Consider the following 24,169-nt stretch of genomic DNA (forward strand, 5'->3'; position numbering starts at 1 on the left):
GGAACCGGTCTGCCTTCACCGGTAGCGTGGGGTTCCTGCTTGGTGTCAGAGCCAGCCTCGGTTGGAGGTGGGCTGCCACCAGCGGTTCCATGGGCAGCATGCGGAGCAGGCCGAGCCTCTCCATACCGTTACAGTCCAGGGAGGAGGCACCCTGGATTGGGGCCTTATTACTGAAGGGACGGTCTCTCCACGAGACCGACACCTCGTCCAGCATCTCCGGGAAGACTGGAAGGAGCTGCCTCTTTGTCCTCGCTGCTTGGGGCAAAGTCTTCCCCTCGTAGCGAGACCTGGAGGTCTCCTTGGGCATTTCAGGCCATGGGATGTCCAGCCTGGACGCGGCACGTTGACACAGGGCCTGCAGGTCCATGCTCAGACAGGACAAAGCTGGTGCGCTATCGCCCGGGAGAGCAGCCATCGCTCCCGGCTTTGCAGCCTGAGCTGATGACACGAAGACATCATCGTCTTGCTCATCCGAGTCGGACAGGAGGAACTCAGAGGCATCCTCTTCGTCCTCCATGTAGTCCAACTCCAGGACATTATCCGCGGGCGAGACCATGGTGAGGTCCAGTTGGGAGCCCCAGCTTGGCACAGCGCGGGGCTCCGCTCTCGCGGCTGTTGCCGTTACCGGGCCCCAGCCTGACACGGCGCGGGGCTCCGGTTCAGCAGCTGCCGCTTATATTGAGCCCCAGCCTGACACAGCGTGGGGCTCAATCTCCGCGGCGGATGCCCCCATGTCTTGATTGCCGGCCGGCGAAACAGCGGACATGAGGGGGTCCTGTCCCGACAAGCCAGCTTGGCGTGCTAGCCGTCGGCGGAGGCTCTTGATGGTGAAGCGGGCACAATGCCCGCACGAGCCGGGGTTGTCGATAGCGTCCTGGGCGTGTTCCAGCCCGAGGCAGGACGAGCAGATCTGGTGTGAGTCTGTGCCTGATATCTTCAACCCGCAGCCGCAGAGCCGAGCCTCCGAGTCCCTGACTCCTCTGGTGTGAGGGAGAGAAGCGTCCATCTCGTTCGCCGTGGTGACGGCGTGGAGAGGACCCGCTCGTAACAGGTACGTTGCTGAGAAAAAATCCTTCCCCACCTGTCGTTAATCCGGAGAAAAAGCGACGGTGTAGAATTTTATTCTCAAAGAATATTAACTGGTGTGTTAACACCCTTTTTATCTTCCCCTCCTCTGGTGTGAGAGAGAAAAAGAAAAAACCGTCCCCGCTACCGTGGTGTCGGTAGTGAGGAAAGGCAAGCTAGTAACAGGTGTGTTACCAGCTTGAAAAATCAAAACCTTACCCTTAATTCTGAAGAAAGAAACGGCGAGGTAGATTGCAACCCTAACTGGTGTGTTAGTATTAACAGTCTTCTTGCAGAAGTATATATAGAAGTAGCCGGCGAGCGCCCGTCGACCGAAGTTAGCTTGGATAGCTTGGTTCCGTCTGTGGACTGTGTGAGCTAGCCCGGCTACCAATAGAGATGTGCTCTGAAGCGAGAAGAGGTGTTTGAATGATGCATGCGGCGTAGCGCAAGCTACTTATAGGGGGTAGATTCCCTGACGCTGACGTCAAGATCACCTGCCAATCAGGATTGGCGTAATGAGATTGATGCTTCTGTTTGCTCCGCGATGAGGCGCATCCCATAGTGAGACATCGAACGGAGTGTTACGAATGAGAACTTTTCAACTTTCAAACTTAAACGGTGCGCTCCCAGCGCACGTTTAACAACTTTGCACAAACTGTCTCGCTCTCGTAATGTCTGTCTGTCTTGCTCTCGTTCTGTCTCTCGTACCACTCTCGGTTCCACTTTTACTTTTGCGCGCTACCTGTCTCACTCTTTTCCGGCCTCCAGCTTTTCCAGCTGGAGCCCGCCGCTTAAAGGTGGGGGGCGGGGACCGGCCATAGAGCCCATAGAGTTAAAGGTGGTGGACTGTAACCTGTAAAATCCATAGATTTAGGAGGTCCCCTAGTGGCCGTTAGCTGTAAAAATCCATAGATTAGCCGCACCGTTATATAAGCCGCAGGGTCGAAAACTGGGAAAAAAGGCGCGGCTTATAGTCCGAAAATTACGGTACACTCTTTTCGCATTGTTGTGGTGCCGAGAGATGGGAGTCGGAGGCGGGGTATCAAAGGTACAAGCTAGACTTTTATTTAGCATCTGAAAACCATTGTAAACAACTTCATGCCCGGGAAGCGAAGACCGGCGGAAACAGGAAGTCCGGTTCACTAAAATGTCCGTGCAGAACAATACCCCAACCCATAGATCCGTGGGTGAATAATGTCAATCACCACAGTGTACACATTAACAACAACTACACTATTTTGGCAGTGTAACAATTAAACAAGAACTACACTCTTTTGGCAGTAACAATTAGATAAATAATAAACGGTCAGACTGACACTGAAGACAAACAAACTATTTTCAGCAATCAATCTGTTTAGTTGACTCTGGGTGGCATGTGGCGATTTAAAAAAAATCGTTTTTTGACTGTTTAGATGGTGTTGCTCCATCTGGGTCACCGCCAGTGGTTGAGACGGTGGGGTCTTTGGCGACTTCAGGAGATCGGCATTGCTGTTATTCAATGTGGACAATGCTTTCTGTCCTGCACACAGTTTACATTTGACCGTAATATTTTGTGCGTCCTTTATCCCCACAAATTGAAAATAGTGGTTATATCTCCAAGTTGTAAATGCGCTGCTACTCTCGCTGATACTTGCATCTGCCATAGTGTGTGTGTGCTGGTGGTGGGCGTTGCCGTGTATGTGTGTGTGTTAGCCTTAGCAAGTGTTTGTGTGTCTGTGTATTTTCCCCATAAGGCAAGACCCGCCCAACTCTGTCTCTGATTGGCTTACCCTGAAATGTTACCCCGCGTTAACCAATCATCACTCCTCTCTGGTCACTTTCACTTTTCCATGGTACTGTGAGAGGACATCGCTGTATTCGCCTGTAAATTACATCCGCAGGGAGATTCGGTTCAGTTGGATCACATAATGTAACGCAGTAACGCACCCATTTAAATCACAGTAACTATAACGGCGTTACTGAATGGGAATAGTTAACTAGTAACGTTATTAGTTACCGCAAAAGGTAGTTGTGTGCGTTAGTTTGTAACACGTTAGTCCCAACACTGGTAAACACACACCTGATCACCTGAGAGCTGCCGTTTCATTCAGACTGTTTAAAAAAAAAAAACGGTCTGATTTTAACAACTCAATGTGTGATTGTTATAGCAGTAATATTAGACACTAATAATACAGTAAACTATTAACACTGTACATATTATTGTTTGCCCGTGGGATTAGGATTATCGGGAGTGAGAGCAGTGCTGCATTTTCCTCCGGTCGGATGTGATATAAAAACAAAGCGATTATTTTTGTTGTTGTAAACTCACGTGGATTAAACTACATGTATTAGTGCATTCATTTCAATTCGCAAACATATGATACATTAAATGATCGTGAGGATGATGATTGAAAATCGTTTGTTTGAGCCGGGCTGCATTTCCTGATGAAAAAACATAGCGATGGTTTTGTACTTACACCTACGTGAATTAAACAACATTATTTTGTTAAATAAAAACATGGTGATGTTTTGTAAATGATTACATGTCTCTTATTTAGCACAGAATATGATCCTATCCGTGACATATGGATTTTAACAAATATCCGCTATATCAGACACCTGTAGATCTATCAACTGTTTATTTCACATGAGTTCCAGTGTGTCAGCTTTTCACGGCTCCCCCTGGTGGATCCATGATCCATTGCAGCTGGTTTCATTAAAATTACATTTATTTATCAAGGGGGCGTATCAAGTCCTGCGGGGGGGGTTTCCTTTTCAGCAGGGGCCCACCCCGTGCAGATCACGGACCCGCACGGGTAGGCGTCTGAAATGAAACGCTACATCTGTATGTACACAAGCTAATGTCGAAGTAGTGTATGTGAAATCAACCTCACAACAAAATGTGTGTATATTACAATTATTAATGTCATATTTCAAGATGATTACTTAGATATTACAATATGGTTGGTTGAGCTGGAGTTCATTATTGAGCTTACACGTTAACGTCAGTCATATCTGAAGAACAAACCCAAACCTTGTTGTTTTTATGAGTTGCATTACCAAATGGGTATCAAATAAACAGCAAGCATTGGTAACACAACTTCCAAAGTTACAGTAAAATAAAAAGGACCCTGACTCGGACAATACACAATCCAACATGTTCAACAGAAGAGAATCAGTTATATTGTTTGTACACATGGTACTTTACATATATATCTGTTTGTTTAAGGTGTCCAGGTGATGCAGAGAGGCTGGACCAGAGAGTGAGAGACAGAACTGGACTCCTCACAGCAGTGAACTTCAGCACAGGTACAAATACTATTTTTTTCATACTGTACAAAAAATCAAGAAAGTATTGACTTTAATACACTGATAAACATTCCATTAAACAATACTAGATCACCTACACACCAGTGAAGTTGAGGGGTTTTTCTGTGCAAAAAGTTACATTTAGATGTTTTCAAGCAATATGATTTTGTCAGCTTTCTAATTTAATGTATTAAAGGCAAAGATATTTAACACATAGTGAGAACTGCTACTATTTATCTCTCAATATTGTCTGTAAAGAACGTGGTAAAAGTTATTCTTTCAGTGAGACAACAGAGCAAGCTTCTAGAGTTGCACTACGTTTTGATAATAGTTAAATATTATTTTGATAATAACATATATTTCAATGTTGATGAACTTCATACTTTTCATTCATAATCTGATTGTCTTTGTAGCTCACTGTTGAAATAAAAAAAAAACATTACAATTACAAAATAATTATATCTACAGCCCCTAAACACACAAACACACCGCTTTCATAAATAACACACTTGTTCTGCAATAATATGTTTTATGTTTCCTGTCATCTTTGTTAGGAAAGGACCTGCCTGAAAGACACAACATTTTCTCCTTCTCTGAGGGTCAAGAAGAACATCCAAGAGAAAAATTAAAAGCTGATGCTATGAGATTTTAAGACCAGTACACTACTTTTATTGTAAAAACAGTCAGCTGATCGAATACACCTATTTCCACATCTACACTCCATCAGCTGATTATTTCTATTTGCCTCGCTTTATGAGCTTCACATCACTTGTGCCTTGTACTGCAGAGTTTTCAACATCACAAATAAATGGGGCCAATTTTCAGTCAGATGTAATCTAACATTTTCAGTAAGAATAATGGACAAAAGGAGTGCAAATACAAATACAATTTATGAAATGTCAACCAAAACTTAATCAAACATGCTTTAAATAAAAAGCACATATGGACAGAAGGTGTAAAACTATTAAAGTAAACACATTTAGTCAAATAACGTGACAGACTAGGCCTGTGCAGTTGGTATCAGCTTTGCCCAGCATGGGCTCCTCCATCAGGGAAAATGAAAATAACAAATGCTTTAGACCAGGGGTGTCCAAACTACGGCCCGCGGGCCAACTGCGGCCCGCCAACCATTTTTAATTGGCCCGTTTCAAAGTCTAAAAGTATAATGGACTATGGCCCACACATAATATTTGCGTTTAACTGTATTGTACTTCTTAGTTTCAACACTAGATGGAGCTACTGTCTTTAACAAGGCAGCGTCCCTACAAAGCAAGCAATCAAAGAACAAATTTGCTCAGGGTCACCAGAAATGGCGGAACCAAAAAGACGCAAGATCGCAAGTGAGTGCAGAAAATTTCAGACTCGGTGGAAAAATGAATATTTTTTCATAGAAACCAAGGGGAAGTGTGTGTGTTTGATTTGCAATGAAACGGTTGCCGTTATGAAAGAGTACAATGTACGACGACATTACGAGACGAAACATCAGACCTTCACGTCCTACACTGGCGCCGAGCGGGAAGAGAAGGTGAAGCAAATGACAGCTAGCCTGCTAACCCAGCAACAGTTTTTTTTCCGTGCAAACAAAGCTCAAGAAAATGCTACAATAGCCAGTTATGAAGTAGCTCAACTCATTGCCCTACATGGGAAATCTTTCTCAGACGGTGACTTCATCAAACAGTGCCTCACTAAAGTCGTGGGAATAATGTGCCCGGAGAAAATGCAGGATTTTAACAACGTTAGCATGTCTAGAAATACGGTTGTGCGGCGAATTGAAGACTTGTCGGCTAACTTAAAGCAGCAAGTGTCAGATAAAGCTTGTGCTTGTGATTTTTACTCGATTGCATGTGATGAGAGTACAGATGCCACGGACACTGCACAGCTGTTAATCTTTTTGCGGGGAGTTGATGATAATTTTTGCATTACGGAGGAACTGCTTGATCTTCGGAGTCTAAAGGGGACAACAACTGGTAAGGACATTTTTGAAGCTGTGTCAGATGCAATTGACTCGATTGGACTTAAATGGGACAAGCTGTGTGGACTAACAACGGATGGGGCTCCAGCAATGACAGGCGAGCGCAAAGGAATGGCATCTATGGTATGCGCCAAGGTGCGAGAGAGCGGAGGGGAGGCTGTCAAAATGCACTGCATCATCCACCAAGAAGCCCTCTGTGCCAAGTCAGTCCAGCTTGGCGATGTGATGAACACAGTTGTGAAAACTGTCAATATAATTCGGGCACGAGGGCTCTACCACAGAGAATTTCAAGCGTTCCTCTCTGATGTCGATGCTGAATACGGGGACCTACTCTACCATTCTGATGTGCGCTGGCTTAGCCGTGGCTCTGTGCTGCAGCGGTTTTATTCCCTGAGATCAAATATCGACACGTTTTTGAAAGAAAAGGGCAGACCTCTGCATGAGCTCAGTGACCCTTTATGGTTGGCAGACCTGGCTTTTTTAGTTGATCTCACTGATCATCTCAACACCCTGAACAAGAGACTACAAGGCAAAGAGCAGCTGGTATCACAGCTGTATGCGCACATGAAAGCATTCCGTGCGAAGCTCCGTCTCTTCGAGTCACAACTGCGCAACTTCAATGTAGCGCACTTCCCCACGCTGACCGAAATCAAATGCGCGTTTCCAGATGCCCTCTCTGCTAAAATGGGAGAATATGTGTCTGTGATCACATCTCTCATTACAGAGTTCAGTCGGCGCTTTCAAGATTTTTCTGTCATTGAGAAGAAAATAACACTGTTTGCGGCTCCGTTTTCAATGGATGCAGAAGAAGTGGAAGAGAGTCTGCAATTAGAACTGATTGAAATGCAGTGTGATGATTCTCTGAAGAATCAACATCAGCTTCTCTCCCTACCTGACTTCTACCGGAGCTTGGAAAAGGCCAAGTTTCCTCTGATGAGACGCCACGCAAAACGAATGATGAGTCTGTTTGGCTCAACATACATCTGTGAGCAGACATTTTCTCTGTTAACGCTGAACAAAAGCAGATTGAGAACCAGAATGACCGACAGCCATCTCTGTGACGTCCTTCGCATCTCAACCACCAAACTTACTCCTGACCTGCCAGCTATCCTTCAGACCAAAGCGCAGCATCACTGCTCCCACTGAGTGCAACATTCTTCCCATTACTGGTGAGTTAAAAATATACACACAGTTTTCATGTGTTAATAAGCCCAAATACTTAATAAATTCAGTCAATTAAAGTTGAATTTTTTAACAAACATTAGTTGATGTGTTAACAAGCCCAATTATTTATTTATTTGTAAAAAACAAAATTAAAATCTACTAATGGAGAGCTGTGATGGAGGCTTTTTTTCTTCAAACATGTTCAATTATCAAACGTAATTTATCTGCATTTGATTGATTTTACCAATATTAGTGCATTAGAAGTGAGGCAGTATACTTCACGTCTAGTGAGTGGCCCAGTCCTTCGTATATTTTTCTGTATGTGGCCCTCAGGAAAAAAAGTTTGGACACCCCTGCTTTAGACAATAAGAAACATAAAGTTGACTGTTGAGTTGCTAAACATTTTTAGATTGTCAATACTATTACTGTATAACTAATATATCAGGTTAAGAAACACATTCAAATAAAGATTGGTCTTTAAATACATGTCTTTTGAATTGCTTGTCTAAAGTCAAGGATCTAGAACTGGTACTTAGTTTTAATGATACAGTCTGGTTATTATGCTGTTTGGAGGAGGCCTCACAGGTAAGAACACTAACTAGCTACCATCACATGTACCTTAGCTTGACTTAAATGTATTAAACGTATAATTAAGTGATATCAAAATATAAATAACTAATGTCATGCAAACATATTAATATTTGCTTGATTTCAGTGTTGAATTTAGTACAATTGCATACAAACGTTAAGGGATTTTAAGATTCTGAAGTATTATGCTAAAAACTCAATAACTTTATAGTTATATTTATAGTTTTGCTGAATAGTTTCCTGTCCGCTTACCTTAGAAACGTAAAATGCCACGGCAGTGTGCAGATGGGGAGCATGTTAGCTTAGCTTGGTAGCTTCAGCTAGCTCTGGAACTTTCAGCTCGGTGGCAGCCATGGCAGCAGGTCCCGCCTCGGCTCCGCCTCTTTGCCCTTATTTGGAGCAGGCTGGAGAAGGCGGGACTTGAACTCTGACGTCACTGTCGAGCCGTTAGTGGCCGACTCCGCCTACTAAGGGCTTCTCGGCAACTCTGCAGAATCCTATGGGTGACGCCACAGACCCTACGTCCATTTATATATACAGTCTATGGATATATCACATATTTGTAACTAAATGATACATGAATTGAAACAAAACACGGTATAAACTGAGGAGTGACTCCCGTGAGGTTCATGTATTTTCTTCACTCCGCTTGGAAACTGCTCTCATGTCAAGAAGCATCACATCAGTGCATGCACTGCATCGTCCAATCAGTGAGCGATACACAGTAAGGGGCTGGGCGAGTGTCTGAGGATTTCATCGGAGGATGGTCTCACGGTTCCTCGGCTATCGCTCCTCCATTATCGCTCCTCGGTCCTCCGGCAAAAATAAGGCCATTGGGACGCTACTCAAGATGGCGCAGAAAAATCAACTTTCGTTGAGACCGAGACCGAGGAAATTAAAAATAAGAGAAGTGAGAAGGGCCCCTGGTCTCCCCATACCTTCCCCTTACCTGCTACTCCTTCCCTCATTACTCCACAGTATTTATACCATCTCAATCTCACTTGTCCTCTGGCAGATTGTCTTGTCTATTCTGCCAAGCTCTCCAGCGTTTGATTATCTCTAGCCTAGTTACCTGTCCTGCCCGGTTTTGACCCCTGCCTGCCTGTTATCGGACCTCGAGTTTCCTGCCTGCCCCCTGTTTGGATTTGTTTGCCTGTCTAACGGCTCGCCGGGTTCTGAGCCCTGTTCTGAGCCCTGTTCTGCCTGCCCCTTCTCGGATTTGTTTGCCTGACTGCTGGATTTCCTGGTTTTGACCCTGCCTGTCCCTGACCTGATTAAACTGAACAATCTGAACACTGGTTGTATCTGTGTCGTGCTATTGGGTTCTGATCTGTACCTGTGAGCATGACACATCTGGTGATAATTAGCAAAGAGATGATGGGCGTCTTGGCTCTGGAAACTGTAATTCAATAATATACGATGGATGACTGATTGACTGAAAGAAAAAATTACATAACATGTAACATTTGGCCAAAAACAACTCACCGTAAAGGCTCAGCAGACCCAAACAATAGATAATAAATGATACAATGTCTACTTTATCTGAAGCTGTATATGTCATTTCTTGTGAAAATGATTGAAAAACAAAGAGACTTATAAAACACTTGGTAAGTCTCAACTTTGAGTGGCCAAGGTTAGCAGCTCATTGTCAAATTTGATCTCTTCAATCTTTTATTTTATCTTGATGGTCATCACAGGGCAACATCTGTTGAGAAAAGTGGACAGCTTGACCACCGATTTATTCCATGGAGTTGAGGCCTTGAACAGTTCAGCCATTTGTAGCTCAGCAAATGCAATTCCTGCCCATGCTGAACCGGTCAACACCAATCGACGGGATTTTTTTACCTCAGAGCATTAAGTCTCCTCCACAATGATTGCTTAAAGTATAAACAAAATCAAATGCATTTAACATTGATTATCATGCATTATACAGGAAATAAAACGCACTATGATCATTGCAAAATCATAATTTAAGTGAGCAGCTATTTTTAATTCTATAAGTACTTGAATTTAACAACATTACCATTCATTTGTATTTCGCTGTGATGGAGAGAAGCACAAGTGGCACATCGTTTTTTTTCACAATAAACCATGTTTTGCTCGTCAAAATTAATGTTCAACATGTCATGTGTAATTACCGTTATGTCAAAGCAAATGTATCCAGGTCTGAAAAAATGTATTATACATGTTGGTTATTTAGCAATGTGTAAAACCATGTGAAGCATTTAGCTAAAGATTAGCATAAATTACTAAATTAGACAGTTTTCTTTAACAACAACCCTCCATGAAGCACTGAAGTTAAGTCTTAAGACAAATAAATGTCAATCTAGTTTTACACATCTGTTTTGTTTTTGTATGTTTTTAATCATTGTAGAATAGGTATCATGCCAAAGGGAAAGACTGGGGAGATGGGGAGAGCCACTAATGGCAAAGGTGGAAATATAGACAGGTCAACCCCTGCGTGGATACATAAAATGGTAGGAGAAAATGGAGAGAAAACAGTGGATACAGTAAAGAGGCAAGAGACATATTAAGTCCTATTGTCATGGCCCTTTGTGATAAATGCATTATTATCATATTGATTGACAGAAGACACCCTGAAGTAAAGGTTGTAGTTGTCATTTGACTTCGATCTCATTTTTCCTTGCCTAGAGGACAAAATAGGTAAACATTTGCTCAACCTTCCCTACTCTCCCCTATAAAAGTAATGTGTTTTTGGTGCATTTTAAGAAAGCAACATTGAGGTGAAAAAGTAAACTGTGAACTTAGTGGAGTTAAGGAAGGGATGCACATGGAACTGTTTAAAATGAGCGAGGTGCAGCAGTGTAATGTGTTTGGGACCTCAGCACTAGGTAACTGTCCCCTTATTTCATCACAGTGTCCCGGGATGAAACAGAGGTAAACAGATGAAATTGTGATTCAGACAGCAGTGGTGGCCCAATCAATTGCTTTTCAGATGCTTGGATTTACTGCCCCGGCATGTTAAACACTTGTGCCTTTATAGTTTTTTCTTCCGATGCGAGATGCTTCTGCCCGAGCCTCTTGCTTCTTTGAAATGATGCATCGACATTGTCAAGGCAGCCATATGCTGACCAATTGAGAGGCACACCGCAGATGTATTCTCTCGCACTTACATTGAAATGCACCAGAGGATTTACAGTGTTATTGAAATGAGAACAAATGGGTATAATGTACAGCTCATTAGGTAAATAGATGGAGAATCAAGTTGTTCCCCTCAGACATTTACTTGATGTCATTAACTCCAAATTATCACAGATGTTCTTGCATGAGGAGACCACGTCTTTGACCTTGATAAATAAAAACATGTAACCCTTTGGAGTCGACCGTCACGCCGGCGTGATCAGATCACATGACCTGTTCAAGCCGGTGCCGCATAAAAAAAACAGTCCGGACAACATTGCTGTGTCTTTCCGTCGAAAGTACTGGCTTGAAACTATATACCAGTCTTTGTTTCATGCCCAGTAAACACGGAGATACGATGATATAAAGTTAATACAAATATATTCTTTTTGCACGCTCAAAAGTATGAAAAATGGAAGCACATATTTCAATATCTTCGCCGTATTCGATAATTTTACGAAATGGAAAATACTGGAAACTTTAGATCCTGCTCAACAGGATGTATTTACCAGGGAGGGGGTGAGGTAATCAGGTAAACGGAGTGATACGAAGCGAGATGAAAAGAGACGAAGAGGGATGGCGGGAACCGAAGAGAGACGGTGGGAAATGGAGAGAGACGAAGATATACGAAGACAGGCGACGGGAGACGAAGAGAGAAGGCCATTGAAGTAAAGTGACAGACAAACATTGAGAATTTAGATATAGTTAGATATTTAGAGTTTTGAAGATTCAACTATGATGAAGAGAACTCTGAACGTGAGCCAAGCTATAAGCTTGTTTTCTGACATGGAGGAGGAGGAGGAAGACAGGTCATCCTCAGAGTCAGAGAGTGATGATGGAGTGGAAGACCCTTTGTTTGTGATTGACGAGAGGTAAGAAGTATTTCTTTATGAAAATGTTTTGATACAGTATTGGTATTGATACAATACTTTTTGTTATAATAATATATATAAAATCAGGATTATAACCGTGTTTATATATATACAGCTCTGGAAAAATTAGGAGACCATTGTAGTATTATCAGTTTCTCTGGTTTTACTATTTGTAGGTATGTGTTTGAATACAATTATTTTCAACTCTCTTTTTTCAGAGCTGTATATAAATATAAATCATGACAGTAAATATTATATAATTTAATCAAATATAGAATTTTCCTGAATCTTTGTACATGTTTTATTGCCATTTACATAGATGATGAGCAGCCTGGACCATCAACTGAGACACAGAGTGGGCATGGTAGAGGACGTGGGGGAGTAGACCAGTCCAGGTCCAGATCTCCACAAGCCCAGGCAGCCACAGCCCTGGCAAACAGCTGCTGAGCCTGATACTGCCCGCGGAAATCCTCGATAATAAATAGTGGTCCGCATAACCAAAAAGTGTGAGAACTCTCTCTCCTTATACTAGGGTATAAGGAGAGTCACATTGAAACACTGCACAGGGGACAAGATGATATTAAACTAAAACAAGTAATAAAGTTGTGTTCTGATTTTAATACTTGTATTCACTTTTGAGTGATGCCGGTATTTACATTAAAGGGTTAGTTCATCGTTTTAGAAACAGGCTTTCTAGGGACCTCAGAACTGGATGGTCACATAATCAACCAAAAAATTGTTCTAGAGTTGCCAGTTCACCTGCTAGGCCCTGCCGAGGTGTCCTTGAGCAAGGCACCAAACTCCTATCTGCTTCCTGGCTCCAAAACATGCTGGTAAAAGGCAAAACATTTTATGTCTCCATGCTTTAATGTTCAAAAAGCTCTTTATTTTTGTCATACTGCCTGTGCTGCAGCACCTCTTTTCACCCTCTGTCTTAAACCAGAGCCCAGTCTGCTCTGATTGGTTGTCTGGACGGCTCTGTTGTGATTGGTAAAACGCTTAGAGTTGTGTCACAATTGTCCCGCCTCCTTAGCCTATCACTTGCAATGTGTTGGAGCGCTAGCCAATAGAACAGCGTGTGTTACATAGTGATTTAATTATGTTATTGGACTACACAAAGTTGGAGGAGTTTCAGACAGGGGGGGATGGCGTGGGAGAGAAACTTTAGGATTTTAGCTTTGCATACATTTACATGCACAAAAACACAACACACTACCAGAAAGGAGTGTGTGTGTGTGTGTGTGTGTGTGTGTGTGTGTGTGTGTGTGTGTGTGTGTGTGTGTGTGTGTTTGGCCTAGCATTACTATACTTGTGGGGACCTAAATCTGTTTACAAAGTCACGTGTGGGGATTCACCTCCCTTATGGGGACAAAATGTAGGTCCCCATGAGGGCAATCATTAGGGTGAAGACTTGGTTAGGTTCAGGGTTAGGGTTGGTTATGTTTAAGCTCAGGATAGGTCTCCAGGAAATGCACGTACGTCAATGTAATGTCCCCTGAAGTGTGTGTGTGTGTGTGTGTGTGTGTGTGTGTGTGTGTGTGTGTGTGTGTGTGTGTGTGTGTGTGTGTGTGTGTGTGTGTGTGTGTGTGTGTGTGTGTGTGTGTGTGTGTGTGTGTGTGTGTGTGTGTGTGTGTGTGTGTGTGTGTGTGTGTGTGTGTGTGTGTGTGTGTGTGTGTGCAGGCAGAGACTAAGTAGGCTGGCACCTAATGAGCCGATTACTGGGAGCTGCATATGGTGTTCGGTATGGTTCTCTTGGCTGCACCATTAGGGCTGATGAGAGCTGGGGGGAGATATTGAGAGTGGGTGGGTCAGCTTGGGGAGAAAATGCACAAACATGCATCTTCTTAGACACACAGAGCTTTTTTGTGTGATGACACACTCTCTGGGACGGTATGTACAAAGACAACGAATGCAGAAAGGGCCACAAGTTCTGTGAACTTGCTAAAATAATTTCACGCCGTTATGACATTCCGATTCAGATGACATTCAAATGAGAAACATTGTTTAAAGAAGCAGTTTTTAATTAATGAGGGAATGCTTCTGGCAGCTGAGAGTGATGCATATTTTCCGGAGAGAATAAAAGAATAAAAACATGTCATTAACTTCTGTTTGTCTTTTTGAAACCATTTCACAGGTTGATACCTTGTGTATTGAAAATGTCAAACTTTAGTATTCTACAGAAATAGGTGCCTGCTTTCAGTTATTGCAAATAACTATAAGACTTATAAATAAGCAATCATTTAAAAAGTATGCATGATTTGCTGTCAAGGGATCAACATGTCGTATACAAATGTTTTCATACAGCGTTTTATTATGAGTTCTATGAGAATGAGTATTGAATGTATGCTGGATTAATAAAGGCCAAACATGTTCTTCCCTCACTCTAAATTAACATTTCAATACAAGTAATAATGATGTGAATATTAATTAATGTAATTGGTTAAAATAATGGATCTGTCATTATGCTACAGTCCTGTGAAAATGTATTAGGCATGTTGTACAGTATATCCTTTACTAAATACCTGTTTTGTTTCTCTTTTATTTTCACAAAAACTAAATTTGAATTAATAATCACACATTTTAGATATGAAATAGCATTACACAAATAGAGAAAATTAGTATTAGAAAGGAAACCACAAAAAAACAAGAAAGTGGTCATTGGATCCACACGTGCAATAACAAATTAGACTATGCACTATGATGAGAATTATGATTAAATTAACCATTATTGAACGTCTTAGAATGTTTCTGGTTTTTGTGAGTAGGATGTTCTTATTAATCAAAAAAAAATTCTAAGACCACACTGATGTCAACTTTGGACTATTCAACATCCGTTCTATACAACCAAGGGTCCTCTTATCCAAGATCTCCTGACTGATTGTAAGTTTGATTTTCTCTGTTTGACAGAAACGTGGCAACAACCTAATGACTTTTCACAGCTGAATGAATCTACTCCTCCTGGGTTTGTTTACATCTGTCAACCCCGTGCCACCGGCAGAGAGGGGGGTCCCTACCATAGTTGCAAGCGTCTACCGTCAACCTAAGCTGAATAATAATTTCATAAACAAATTTGCTGCTTTCATCACACATCTATACTCACTCTCACCTAACATAATAGTGCTGGGAGATTTTAATCTCCCAGTTTTGGATTACAGCAACATATTGATTTTGCATTGACAACCTTCCCAGCATAAATTGTTCATCCCCGCCTGATGAACTGGTTTCTCATTACAATAACAATCTTCATAAACTGCTCAATACCCTGGCTCCTTTAAAAACCCTGTCTGTTTCCTTCACCCCTTCTGCTCCTTGGTTTACACCTGAACTACGCCAACTCAAAACAAAAGACCGTCGATTGGAACGCCTCTGCAAAAACACTGGACTTGTCGTTCACAAAGAGATGTGCAATAACCACATTCTCCACTACAAGGACACTCTACAGCCAAATCATCATATTACGCAGTTCTTATCAGCTCTGACGAAGGGAACACAAGGGTCCTGTTCTCTACAATGAAGAACATTCTACGACCACCGGACTCTCTTGCACCTCATCAGTATTCAACTGCCTACTGTAACTCCCTCATGTCATTTTTTAATGACAAAATAGAAAAAAATCACCAGCAACTAACTCCTATTACCACCTGCAGTATATCTCTCCCTGTTTTCACCGACCCTCTCTCTCATTCTCTTTCAAGTTTCACACTTCCCTCTGCTGTTGTAATATCTGACCTCATCAGTAAATCCAAGCCATCTACCTGTCAGTTAGACCCTCTTCCTACCCCCCTGGTAAAAGCCTGTCTACCCTTCATTGTCCTCCCTTATAACTGTCATCATACACTCCTCCCTCACCTCTGGCCTTGTTCCCTCACTTCAAATCAGCCGCCATCACGCCCATACTGAAGAAACCTGGTGCAGACCCCAACAATTTTAATAACTTTCGTCCCATATCTAACCTACCATTTCTCAAAAATCCTGGAAAAAACTGTTGCATCCCAGATCCATACCCACTTGTCTGACAATAACCACGAACCATTTCAATCTGGTTTCCGCCCCCATCACAGCACAGAAACAGCACTGGTGAAAATCACTAACGACCTCCTCATAGCAGCAGACTCCGAACTATTAACTATCCTCATCCTCCTTGATCTTAGTGCAGCTTTTGACACCATTTCCCACAGCATCCTCATTGACAGACTGACCTCCATTGGGATCACTGACACACCCCTCCTCTGGTTTAAATCATATCTCTCTGGCCACACTCAGTTCATCCAACTCAAAACCTTCAAATCACAGCCACTTCCAGTCACGACCGGTGTTCCCCAGGGCTCTGTCCTGGGGCCTCTTCTTTTTATCATCTATTTACTTCCTCTTGGCAATATCTTCCGCAAACACAACATCCACTTTCCAGCTCTACTTTTCCTCCAAACCAACCACCATCCTCCCTCCATCCTCCCTGTCTGACTGCTTACGGGACATCAAACCCTGGTTTTCCTCTAACTTTCTCAAACTTAACGACAATATAACCGAGGTTCTCCTCATTGGCACAAAATCCACCCTAACTAAACCTGACAGTTTCTCCATTACAATAGACAACTCTTCAGTCTCGCCCTCCCCTCAGGTTAAGAGTCTGGGTGTCATCCTCGACGGCACAATTTAATTCAAATCTCACATCAGTAATATCACTCGGTCTGCCTATTTCCATCTACGTAACAGCAACCGCCTCCGCCCGTCCCTTAACCCTAAGACCACCGCCATTCTTGTTCAGAACTCTGCCGCCCGCATCGTCAACAGAACCCCCTCCATTAACCACATCACTCCTGTTCTTCAGCAACTTCACTGGCTCCCCGTCAAATCCTGTATCGTTTTTAAGATTATAATCCTCGCCTTTAAGGCCATCCATAACCTCACTCCTCTGTACCTCTCCGACCTCCTGCACATCAACACACCCATCCGCACACTCAGGTCTTCTGCTTCCCTCAGCTTCAATGCACCCCCCTTCCGTTTAACCACCATGGGGCCTAGAGCCTTCAGCCGCTCTGCACCCCGCCTCTGGAACTCCCTCCCACCTGACATCCGCAACACTGACTCTCTCCCCATTTTCAAACCACGCCTCAAAACATATCTCTTCACACTCGCAGATCCACTCTGGTCATTATCCATCACACATCCTCTGTTTTTATTTATTTGGTTATTTGATTGATTTATATACTACATTGTCTTGTTTATGTTTCTTATGCTGGTGTTATCTATTGTGTATTTTGTTTTTTATGTGTTTGTACGGCGACCTTGAGAGCCTTGAAAAGCGCCTATATAAAATAAATGAATTATTATTATTATTAAAGGGTCAAGTTCAACCCAGTTTAGCAAGAAAACTAGGAAGGTTGTCTTCTAGTAGAGCGGAGTGTTTAGGCGAGGCCTAAAATCTCCCTTTAGAGCTTTCTCTGATACACATAAAAACGTGTTATGCATGTGAGTAATATGTTAGAGTGAAGCGAAATTAGTTTAGATAAGATTAGAGTTAAGATAAGGTAAGTTAAACCTTTAATGGTATATTTAGGCGTAAGAGCAGCAATAGCACTAAGAGACAAGGAAACACCAGTATAAATTTCAATCACAACAAAAATGTTGTTTGTAGAGGTTTTTTATTTTTTTACTATGAGAAACGGCTCTGTTATACAAAATTAACACATGCACCTTTTAAAGATATGACCCTTTGAGCATAATATTAACTGAAATATTGACGGTGTGGACATTTGATTTTGACACATAAAAAACAAAAAAAGAATACCCCGATTTTAATTGCATTTTACAAGTGCATTTAAGCATCATGACAAAACTGTAACAAACAATTGTAACATTTTTCACAGTACTGCCACTGCAGACCTTGGGTCCCTTGGGGAAATCTCTGATATGCCTTACCCATTCTTGATTAGATAGAAAAAATGATTAAGAATGAATGGCTTTTTTAATGTAATGTAAGTACTCATTACAATTCAAATAATAAAATTAATTAAAACCATATATACCAAATACCATAAACCTTTATCTGGAATCCTCATGTGCAAAGAGAGCCATAACATTTCTCACAGGCGCCCACGAAAACTTTGAAATATCGAAACTTTAATAATAAAATAATTCAAAATGAGAAGTCTTTTTATTAGTGCATAATTCAGGCTCATTGATTATTTATCGAAGCGGCTGGGGGCTGACTGCAGTCTGAAAGGTTATACAGCTATATTCCTGCTACAGAAATAACCCAGAATAAAGAGGGACGGTGGAGCTTTAAATGAATCCACCATGGGTCTGAGAAGGATGGACTCTGTCTTTCTATCATGTCTCCTCATTTACAGGCGCCTGTGTTTCCTCTGTGCTGAATACAAACCTTTATAGTCTGTCTTCTCCTGCCTCTACATCAGTATCTTTGTCCCCTCTACATTTTACTGCACTCCCTGTTCTTCTATCAATTTTGTCTTAGTCGTTTCTATGACTGATCGAACCTCCAGAAATGATTTAATTACGGTGCACTGATATTACATTAGATTACATTACATGTCACTTGTTATATGCTTCTATCCAAAGTGACTTTCATATATTCAATACTGTGGGCATTCCCCAAAGGAGTAATTTGGGTTGAAGTGTCTCTCCACTGATCCGAAGATCAGCACACTAACCCACTGAGCCACAGCCTGGAGTTAATATAACAATAAAATTACGCTAAGAACGTAAAATAAAGGGGAAAGTCTCTATTTTAAAGTAATCTTAGTAGGTTGTAGAGGGTAAAAGCAAGAGATTTCCTTGAAATACATGTAACTAAAATGAATACCTTTAAACTAGTGTTTATATTTGTTCTTCATTCATTTATTATTGGAAGCTATATTCATCATCATTTTTTAGGGATTCACATCACTCCAGTTCTGAGGTCTTTACTGGCTTCTATCTGACAGAAAATTTACTTCAAAATACAGCTGGTGGTCAATAAAGCAATGAATGGTTAATACATTTCTGATCTCCTTGAACCATCCAGAACTCTCAGGTCTTCTGGGAGAGTCAAAACTAAACATGGAGAAGCAGCATTCAGGAATGATGCTTCATTTATCTGGGGCAAACCCCCCAGAAACTACAGGTCCGCTGCAACTCTTACTGTTTTTACCACTGCTTTCGATTAAATCAAACTCTTTTCCATATCTAACACTGCACTGTAATTATTATTCTTGTCTTTTATACCTGTCTTTTTCTATTTGAGCTTGTTTTATTTGATTCTTTTGACTTTATAATGACTGTTTTAGTATTTAAATGTAATTTTATAATGTGTTTCTGCTGCACTATTTCTTAATGCTCTTAAAGCTTTTCAGTTTTTGTAAAGCACTTTGAATTTCCTTATGTCGAAGGTGCTATATAAATAAACCTGAAGAATAACTTTTATGCAACTAAAATGATTGTCTTTAAGCTCAGCCATCTGTAATGTCACCTCTAAATAAAACCGCAGCTATAGAAAACCAGATGCCATATACAGTAGATGCATTCAAGTCAAGGATCACATTGACATCACTTGCTGCAGGAACCAAAAAGACAAAAAAATGTAACACAAAAAAAGCCTTCAGTCACCTTCGTCCCCAAAACCAAAAAGAGACAGCCTTCAGCTACCTCTGTCCTCGCACCATTTTGATCATGTTTGTCCCTGCATTGTCTCTTTTCAGCAAACACTGAAATGTTGAAAGCAGATTGTACATCGAGAAATCAAATCCACTGCCTGTCCAATAACATGATTATTATATTGATTACTATAATTATTTTGAAATTAGATATGTTTCATATTTCTCTGGTGATTTTAATTTTTGTACATATGAACGATTCATACATGTTTATAATGGATCCACACAGCTGTTATTGCCGGTCAGAGGGTTTCACTCTCCTGTAAGTTCCCTCCAGAGGGAGTTTCTATTCCATCCAAGCACAAAATACAAATATGAACCTTAACATTTGAAACATCTGCAAAAAATAAACCATTCAAAACCCTGGCAGTTTCACATTCCTTTATTTACAGGCTGAACAGTGTTTGTATATCGTTCTCAGTTTAATCAAATAAAAAGATTAAATATTGCAATGATTTGCAATTATTTAATTTTTTTCATGCTAGCTGCATGGATCCGTACGGTCTATTTGTCAGTCTGTCTATCCACCCTTTCTGTCCAGGTTAGGTGTTCGGATCAGGGGCTCACAGGTTCAAACCCCGCTGCAGTCAGCATGTTGTTGTGTCCCTGGGCAAGACACTTCACCCCAAATTGCTCCAGTGGGGATTGCCCACAGTATTGAGTATGTAAGTTGCTTTGGATAAAAGTGTCTAACAAGCAACATGTAATGTATGGGCCTGTTAGTGTATTCTAGAACCCTGAAGGCAGGAGAGACTGAAAAGAGTCAAGGGAAGCTTATAAAAGTTAACAGCATTTAATTACACAAAAGATGCGGTGGTGTACAAATGAAATGTGCGAGTGGCGGCTCCCCTCCCCCCATGCGTCCGGTCAGCCCAGATCAGCAGGTAGAAGAGATCAATTATTGGCTTGCTCTTCCTGTTGTCATCTGAGGTCTTCTCCTGTTGGCCGGCGTCGTCAAGGGGCGGGTCCAATGCAATTCCTGCCTTTTTCTGTTGCTAACTTACATCATTCTGGTGTCTGTGCAGTAGCGAGCCGTCAGGGCCCATTCTACAAAATAATATTTAAAAACTTTAAAAATATATTTTTTTTTAAATATTTTTTTTAATATTTTTTTTAAGTTATATTTTTCATTAGTTTTACCAAAATAACTTAATTTAATTGTATTTAAAATAACATTTCCAAAGAAATAAATCCTTCGAATCTGCCTATTCAGTTTCTGTTGGAATGTAAAGGGTTAAATGAAAGAAGCTCGTCTCTGCGAGTTACTGTGAAGAGAGGAGCTGTTGGACGTCCAGGGGGTCCAGCTATGAATTCACAGAGGGCCCAGCTATAGAGAACCGCAGTGACGCATCATAAAACCCGGAAGTAAACTTCTTCCGGTTCCTTCGTGAAAATCCAATTCAATTTCTCCATAGGATTTTGGAAAATAGCTCGAAATAAGGTCTGTGGTTGACACACATTTAAGAGAGGGATCACGTTTTGTTCAGCCGGATGATCTCCACATGTCAACCCTACTTTTATAATTTTTGAATCATAAATCTAGTCGCCAGAAGCAAAATGCTAACGTTATGCTATAGACCAGCGGTTTTCAAAGTGTGAGGCGCGCCTCCCCTGGGAGAGAGCTTCAGGGGAGGCGCAGCGTGAGACACAAAAGAACGAGAAAAAGACGAGTAAAGTGACACTTGCCCACTTGTGGCTGTCTGTGGAGACCGAGTTCCCCCACCTCGCCAAAAAGGCTGTAAAAGTGCTCATTCCCTTCCCCTCCACCTACCTGTGTGAGTGCAGGTTTTCGGCATTGACTTTGATCAAAAGCAAGTACCGGTAAAGGCTGCAGCCAGAGGATGATCTGCGTTTATTCCTGTGTGCATCAAAGACGCAGACTCATGGTTCCCACTAAAGTAGGGGAGAGTGTAATGAGGAGGCAAGGTTGACGTTCAGTGTGTTGCCGGGAGCATATAAGGATTTATCCACCATGTTGAAAATGTTAAAAAAAATATGTCTTGAGAACACGGCGTGCGGAAATATACGGGTCGTGCTGCAGCTAAATGTGCCTGTCCTCTGTAAGAAGGTGTCCGCGACTGACATGCAAGGAAGAACGGCTGTCCACAGGCTGTTCCAACTTTAACAACTGTATTAACTTCCAGGGTAGTGAATTGAACATGCAATTGTAATTGGGTGTGTGGTATATTTTCATGCACGCACACGCATGTTCCACAACACACAAACTGAACAACACTCAATTTTCCGATCGCTACCAGCGTCCTTGCGATCTTGTTATAACAACAAGTGCACGTTACTGATGCAATATGGTTGAGATCATTCGGGCTTATTCTAGAGGGGTGCAAGGAATAGTTCAAGTAGTGGGAGAGTTTTATACAATATGTTTAAAACATAAAAATAAAAAGGTTTAAAAAAGTTATTGTTTAATGTTTTAAGGAGGTGACGCTACTCAGCCAATCAAATCGGTGCAGTCAGCACGATAGATTCAAACACAGACGAGACAAGAGGAGCGAAGCAGTCGGAGTAATTTCAAATGGCGGAAAGTAGACAGCGAAAACAGAACATTTCATTACATTTTCTCTTACTGGACCTCTTTGAAATGCAATTGAATACCCCTGCATTATAGCAACAATAATAATAATAACAGCAATAATAATTGGGAGGGGGGGCTCGGCTGTTCTTATGTTCTCTGAGGGGAGGCTCACCTTCCCACACTTTGAAAACCCCTGCTATAGAGAGGCGAAGTCACGCCCATCTACTTCCGGTCCATGGGACCCCGGAAGCGAAAAATTATACATTGAATTCAATGGAGAGAGAAAACGTATCTTTTGATCCCGTTTGAATTGTGCCACGAACTACACATATGATGTTTGTCAATCTTAAACAATCATTTCCATGTCAAAAAAGTCACATTTTGTCGTAAAACTGTTGAAATATAAGACTATGAAAAATACGCGACTAAAAAGACTACAAATCCCAAATCCCATTCTGGGTCGCGCATGTGATGTCACAGGCGATAATGCTCCAAGTGGTTGCGAATCGTAATTAAAGCGAAGAAGAAGATTTCATAACTGATTTATTCCCTCCAATAAATATAAGAGATTGCTCCAATAAATTCACTTTTATAAGATGCCTGTGTGCTTTGTACCATGTTGTAATCACAAAAGTGATCATACCACTTGCTCGTTCTATCGCTTCCCCTCTTATGAAAGGACCAGGAGTCGCTGGATCAGACATATCAGGTAATATCATAGGTAATATACATGTTGTGGATGGAACATAGTCAAGTTAGCTACCTAGCTAGTAGTGAGCACGTTAGTTAGCATTACATTACTTAGCCTTGTCATTTTTAGTAGCCTTACCATGAAATTATTATTTTATTACATGAAGTACACCAAAATGTTAAACAGTAAGAGTAGTCATCATGGTAAGTATTTCGTGAAACATTTGAAGAGTAGCCTACTGCGCCCTCCACCGGGTGCTAAGGAAGCAGTTCAGGGAGAGTCGAAGGAAGGCAGGCAGGCAGGGAGCTTTGCATGACATTCTTCTGGACATGTGTCATTGTGATGATAGTGAGAGTGAGTCAATCTGTTTGTTGGAAAGACAGTAGTTGAGTGATTACTGAGAGAGAATTATTAAAAGAGATAATTATTCAGTGTTGTTACTTTAAAGTGTTGTCACTGACCTTTTTCTCTTTTATTTTCTTTACCTCACCTGTAACTGCTGAGACCCTGAGGAACATGCACACTGGACTGACCTGCTCTGGCAACCTGATTTCCACTGTACGTAATAGTATTTGGTTATGGTATATTATTTATATACATCAAAGGCACAATGCACCCCCCAGAGAGACACATGTATTGAGTGTGATATTTTGCATAGGTCATGTGAAATCATCTTTACATACTAGAAAACTGTAGGAGCGGCAACTTGTTTTGAAATTGAATTTTTAATATCCGATAATAAAGTTGATCTTTTTTCTTTATTCTTCCCTCTTCCCAGCTCCATCCATCACCGTTCTCTGTTCCTGCAGGTCCTGCTTGCTAATCAATGCTCATATGTTTTTACACAATTACAAATAAAGTCAATGTACTGTATGACATGAAGTTGTGCTTCATTCTGAGTCAATAATAAATTCATTCTGCCTTCAACTGCAAAATGATTGTGGACTGCACCGACATCCATGTAGCTGCCCCCCAGTAAGATGAACCAAGCAAAGCTGACACTCAACATACAGCTGTGCTCTTAAGTTGACATGAAGAATTTGTGAAATATTGGTAATTATTTGGAAAAAATGACTGACGATGCAGAAAACTTTTTTTATTTAGGAACAGTGGTCAGGTGAAGCATTTATCACTACATATGTGTCACACTTAAAAGGCCAAACACACCTCGTTTACAACTCCCCAGTTGACAGCCATGAC

At 41.5% G+C, this 24,169-nt stretch overlaps 1 protein-coding gene and 1 long non-coding RNA gene across 2 annotated transcripts; both read left to right on the forward strand.

Annotated features, from left to right (window-relative positions):
• Nucleotides 1-1,349: 1,349 nt before the first annotated feature.
• Nucleotides 1,350-7,843, forward strand: LOC307024562 (general transcription factor II-I repeat domain-containing protein 2-like). The gene is made up of 2 exons (XM_079658815.1): nt 1,350-4,356; nt 4,911-7,843. Exon 2 carries the CDS (start codon nt 5,666-5,668, stop codon nt 7,472-7,474), a length of 1,809 nt encoding a protein of 602 aa, XP_079514941.1. The 5' UTR covers nt 1,350-4,356; nt 4,911-5,665; the 3' UTR covers nt 7,475-7,843.
• Nucleotides 7,844-22,510: 14,667 nt separating this feature from the next.
• On the forward strand, nt 22,511-23,851 carry LOC307037276. The gene is made up of 2 exons (XR_013807648.1): nt 22,511-23,527; nt 23,748-23,851. It is a non-coding gene; the product is annotated as an uncharacterized lncRNA (long non-coding RNA).
• Nucleotides 23,852-24,169: the final 318 nt, after the last annotated feature.

This window comes from Notothenia rossii (assembly GCF_949606895.1).
Source record: "Notothenia rossii genome assembly, chromosome: 1".
Taxonomy (NCBI): Eukaryota; Metazoa; Chordata; class Actinopteri; order Perciformes; family Nototheniidae; genus Notothenia; species Notothenia rossii.

Bases quoted from the DNA above. Each gene is read 5' to 3' on its own strand.
- LOC307024562 (XM_079658815.1), top strand. From the start codon at position 5,666: ATGGCGGAACCAAAAAGACGCAAGATCGCAAGTGAGTGCAGAAAATTT.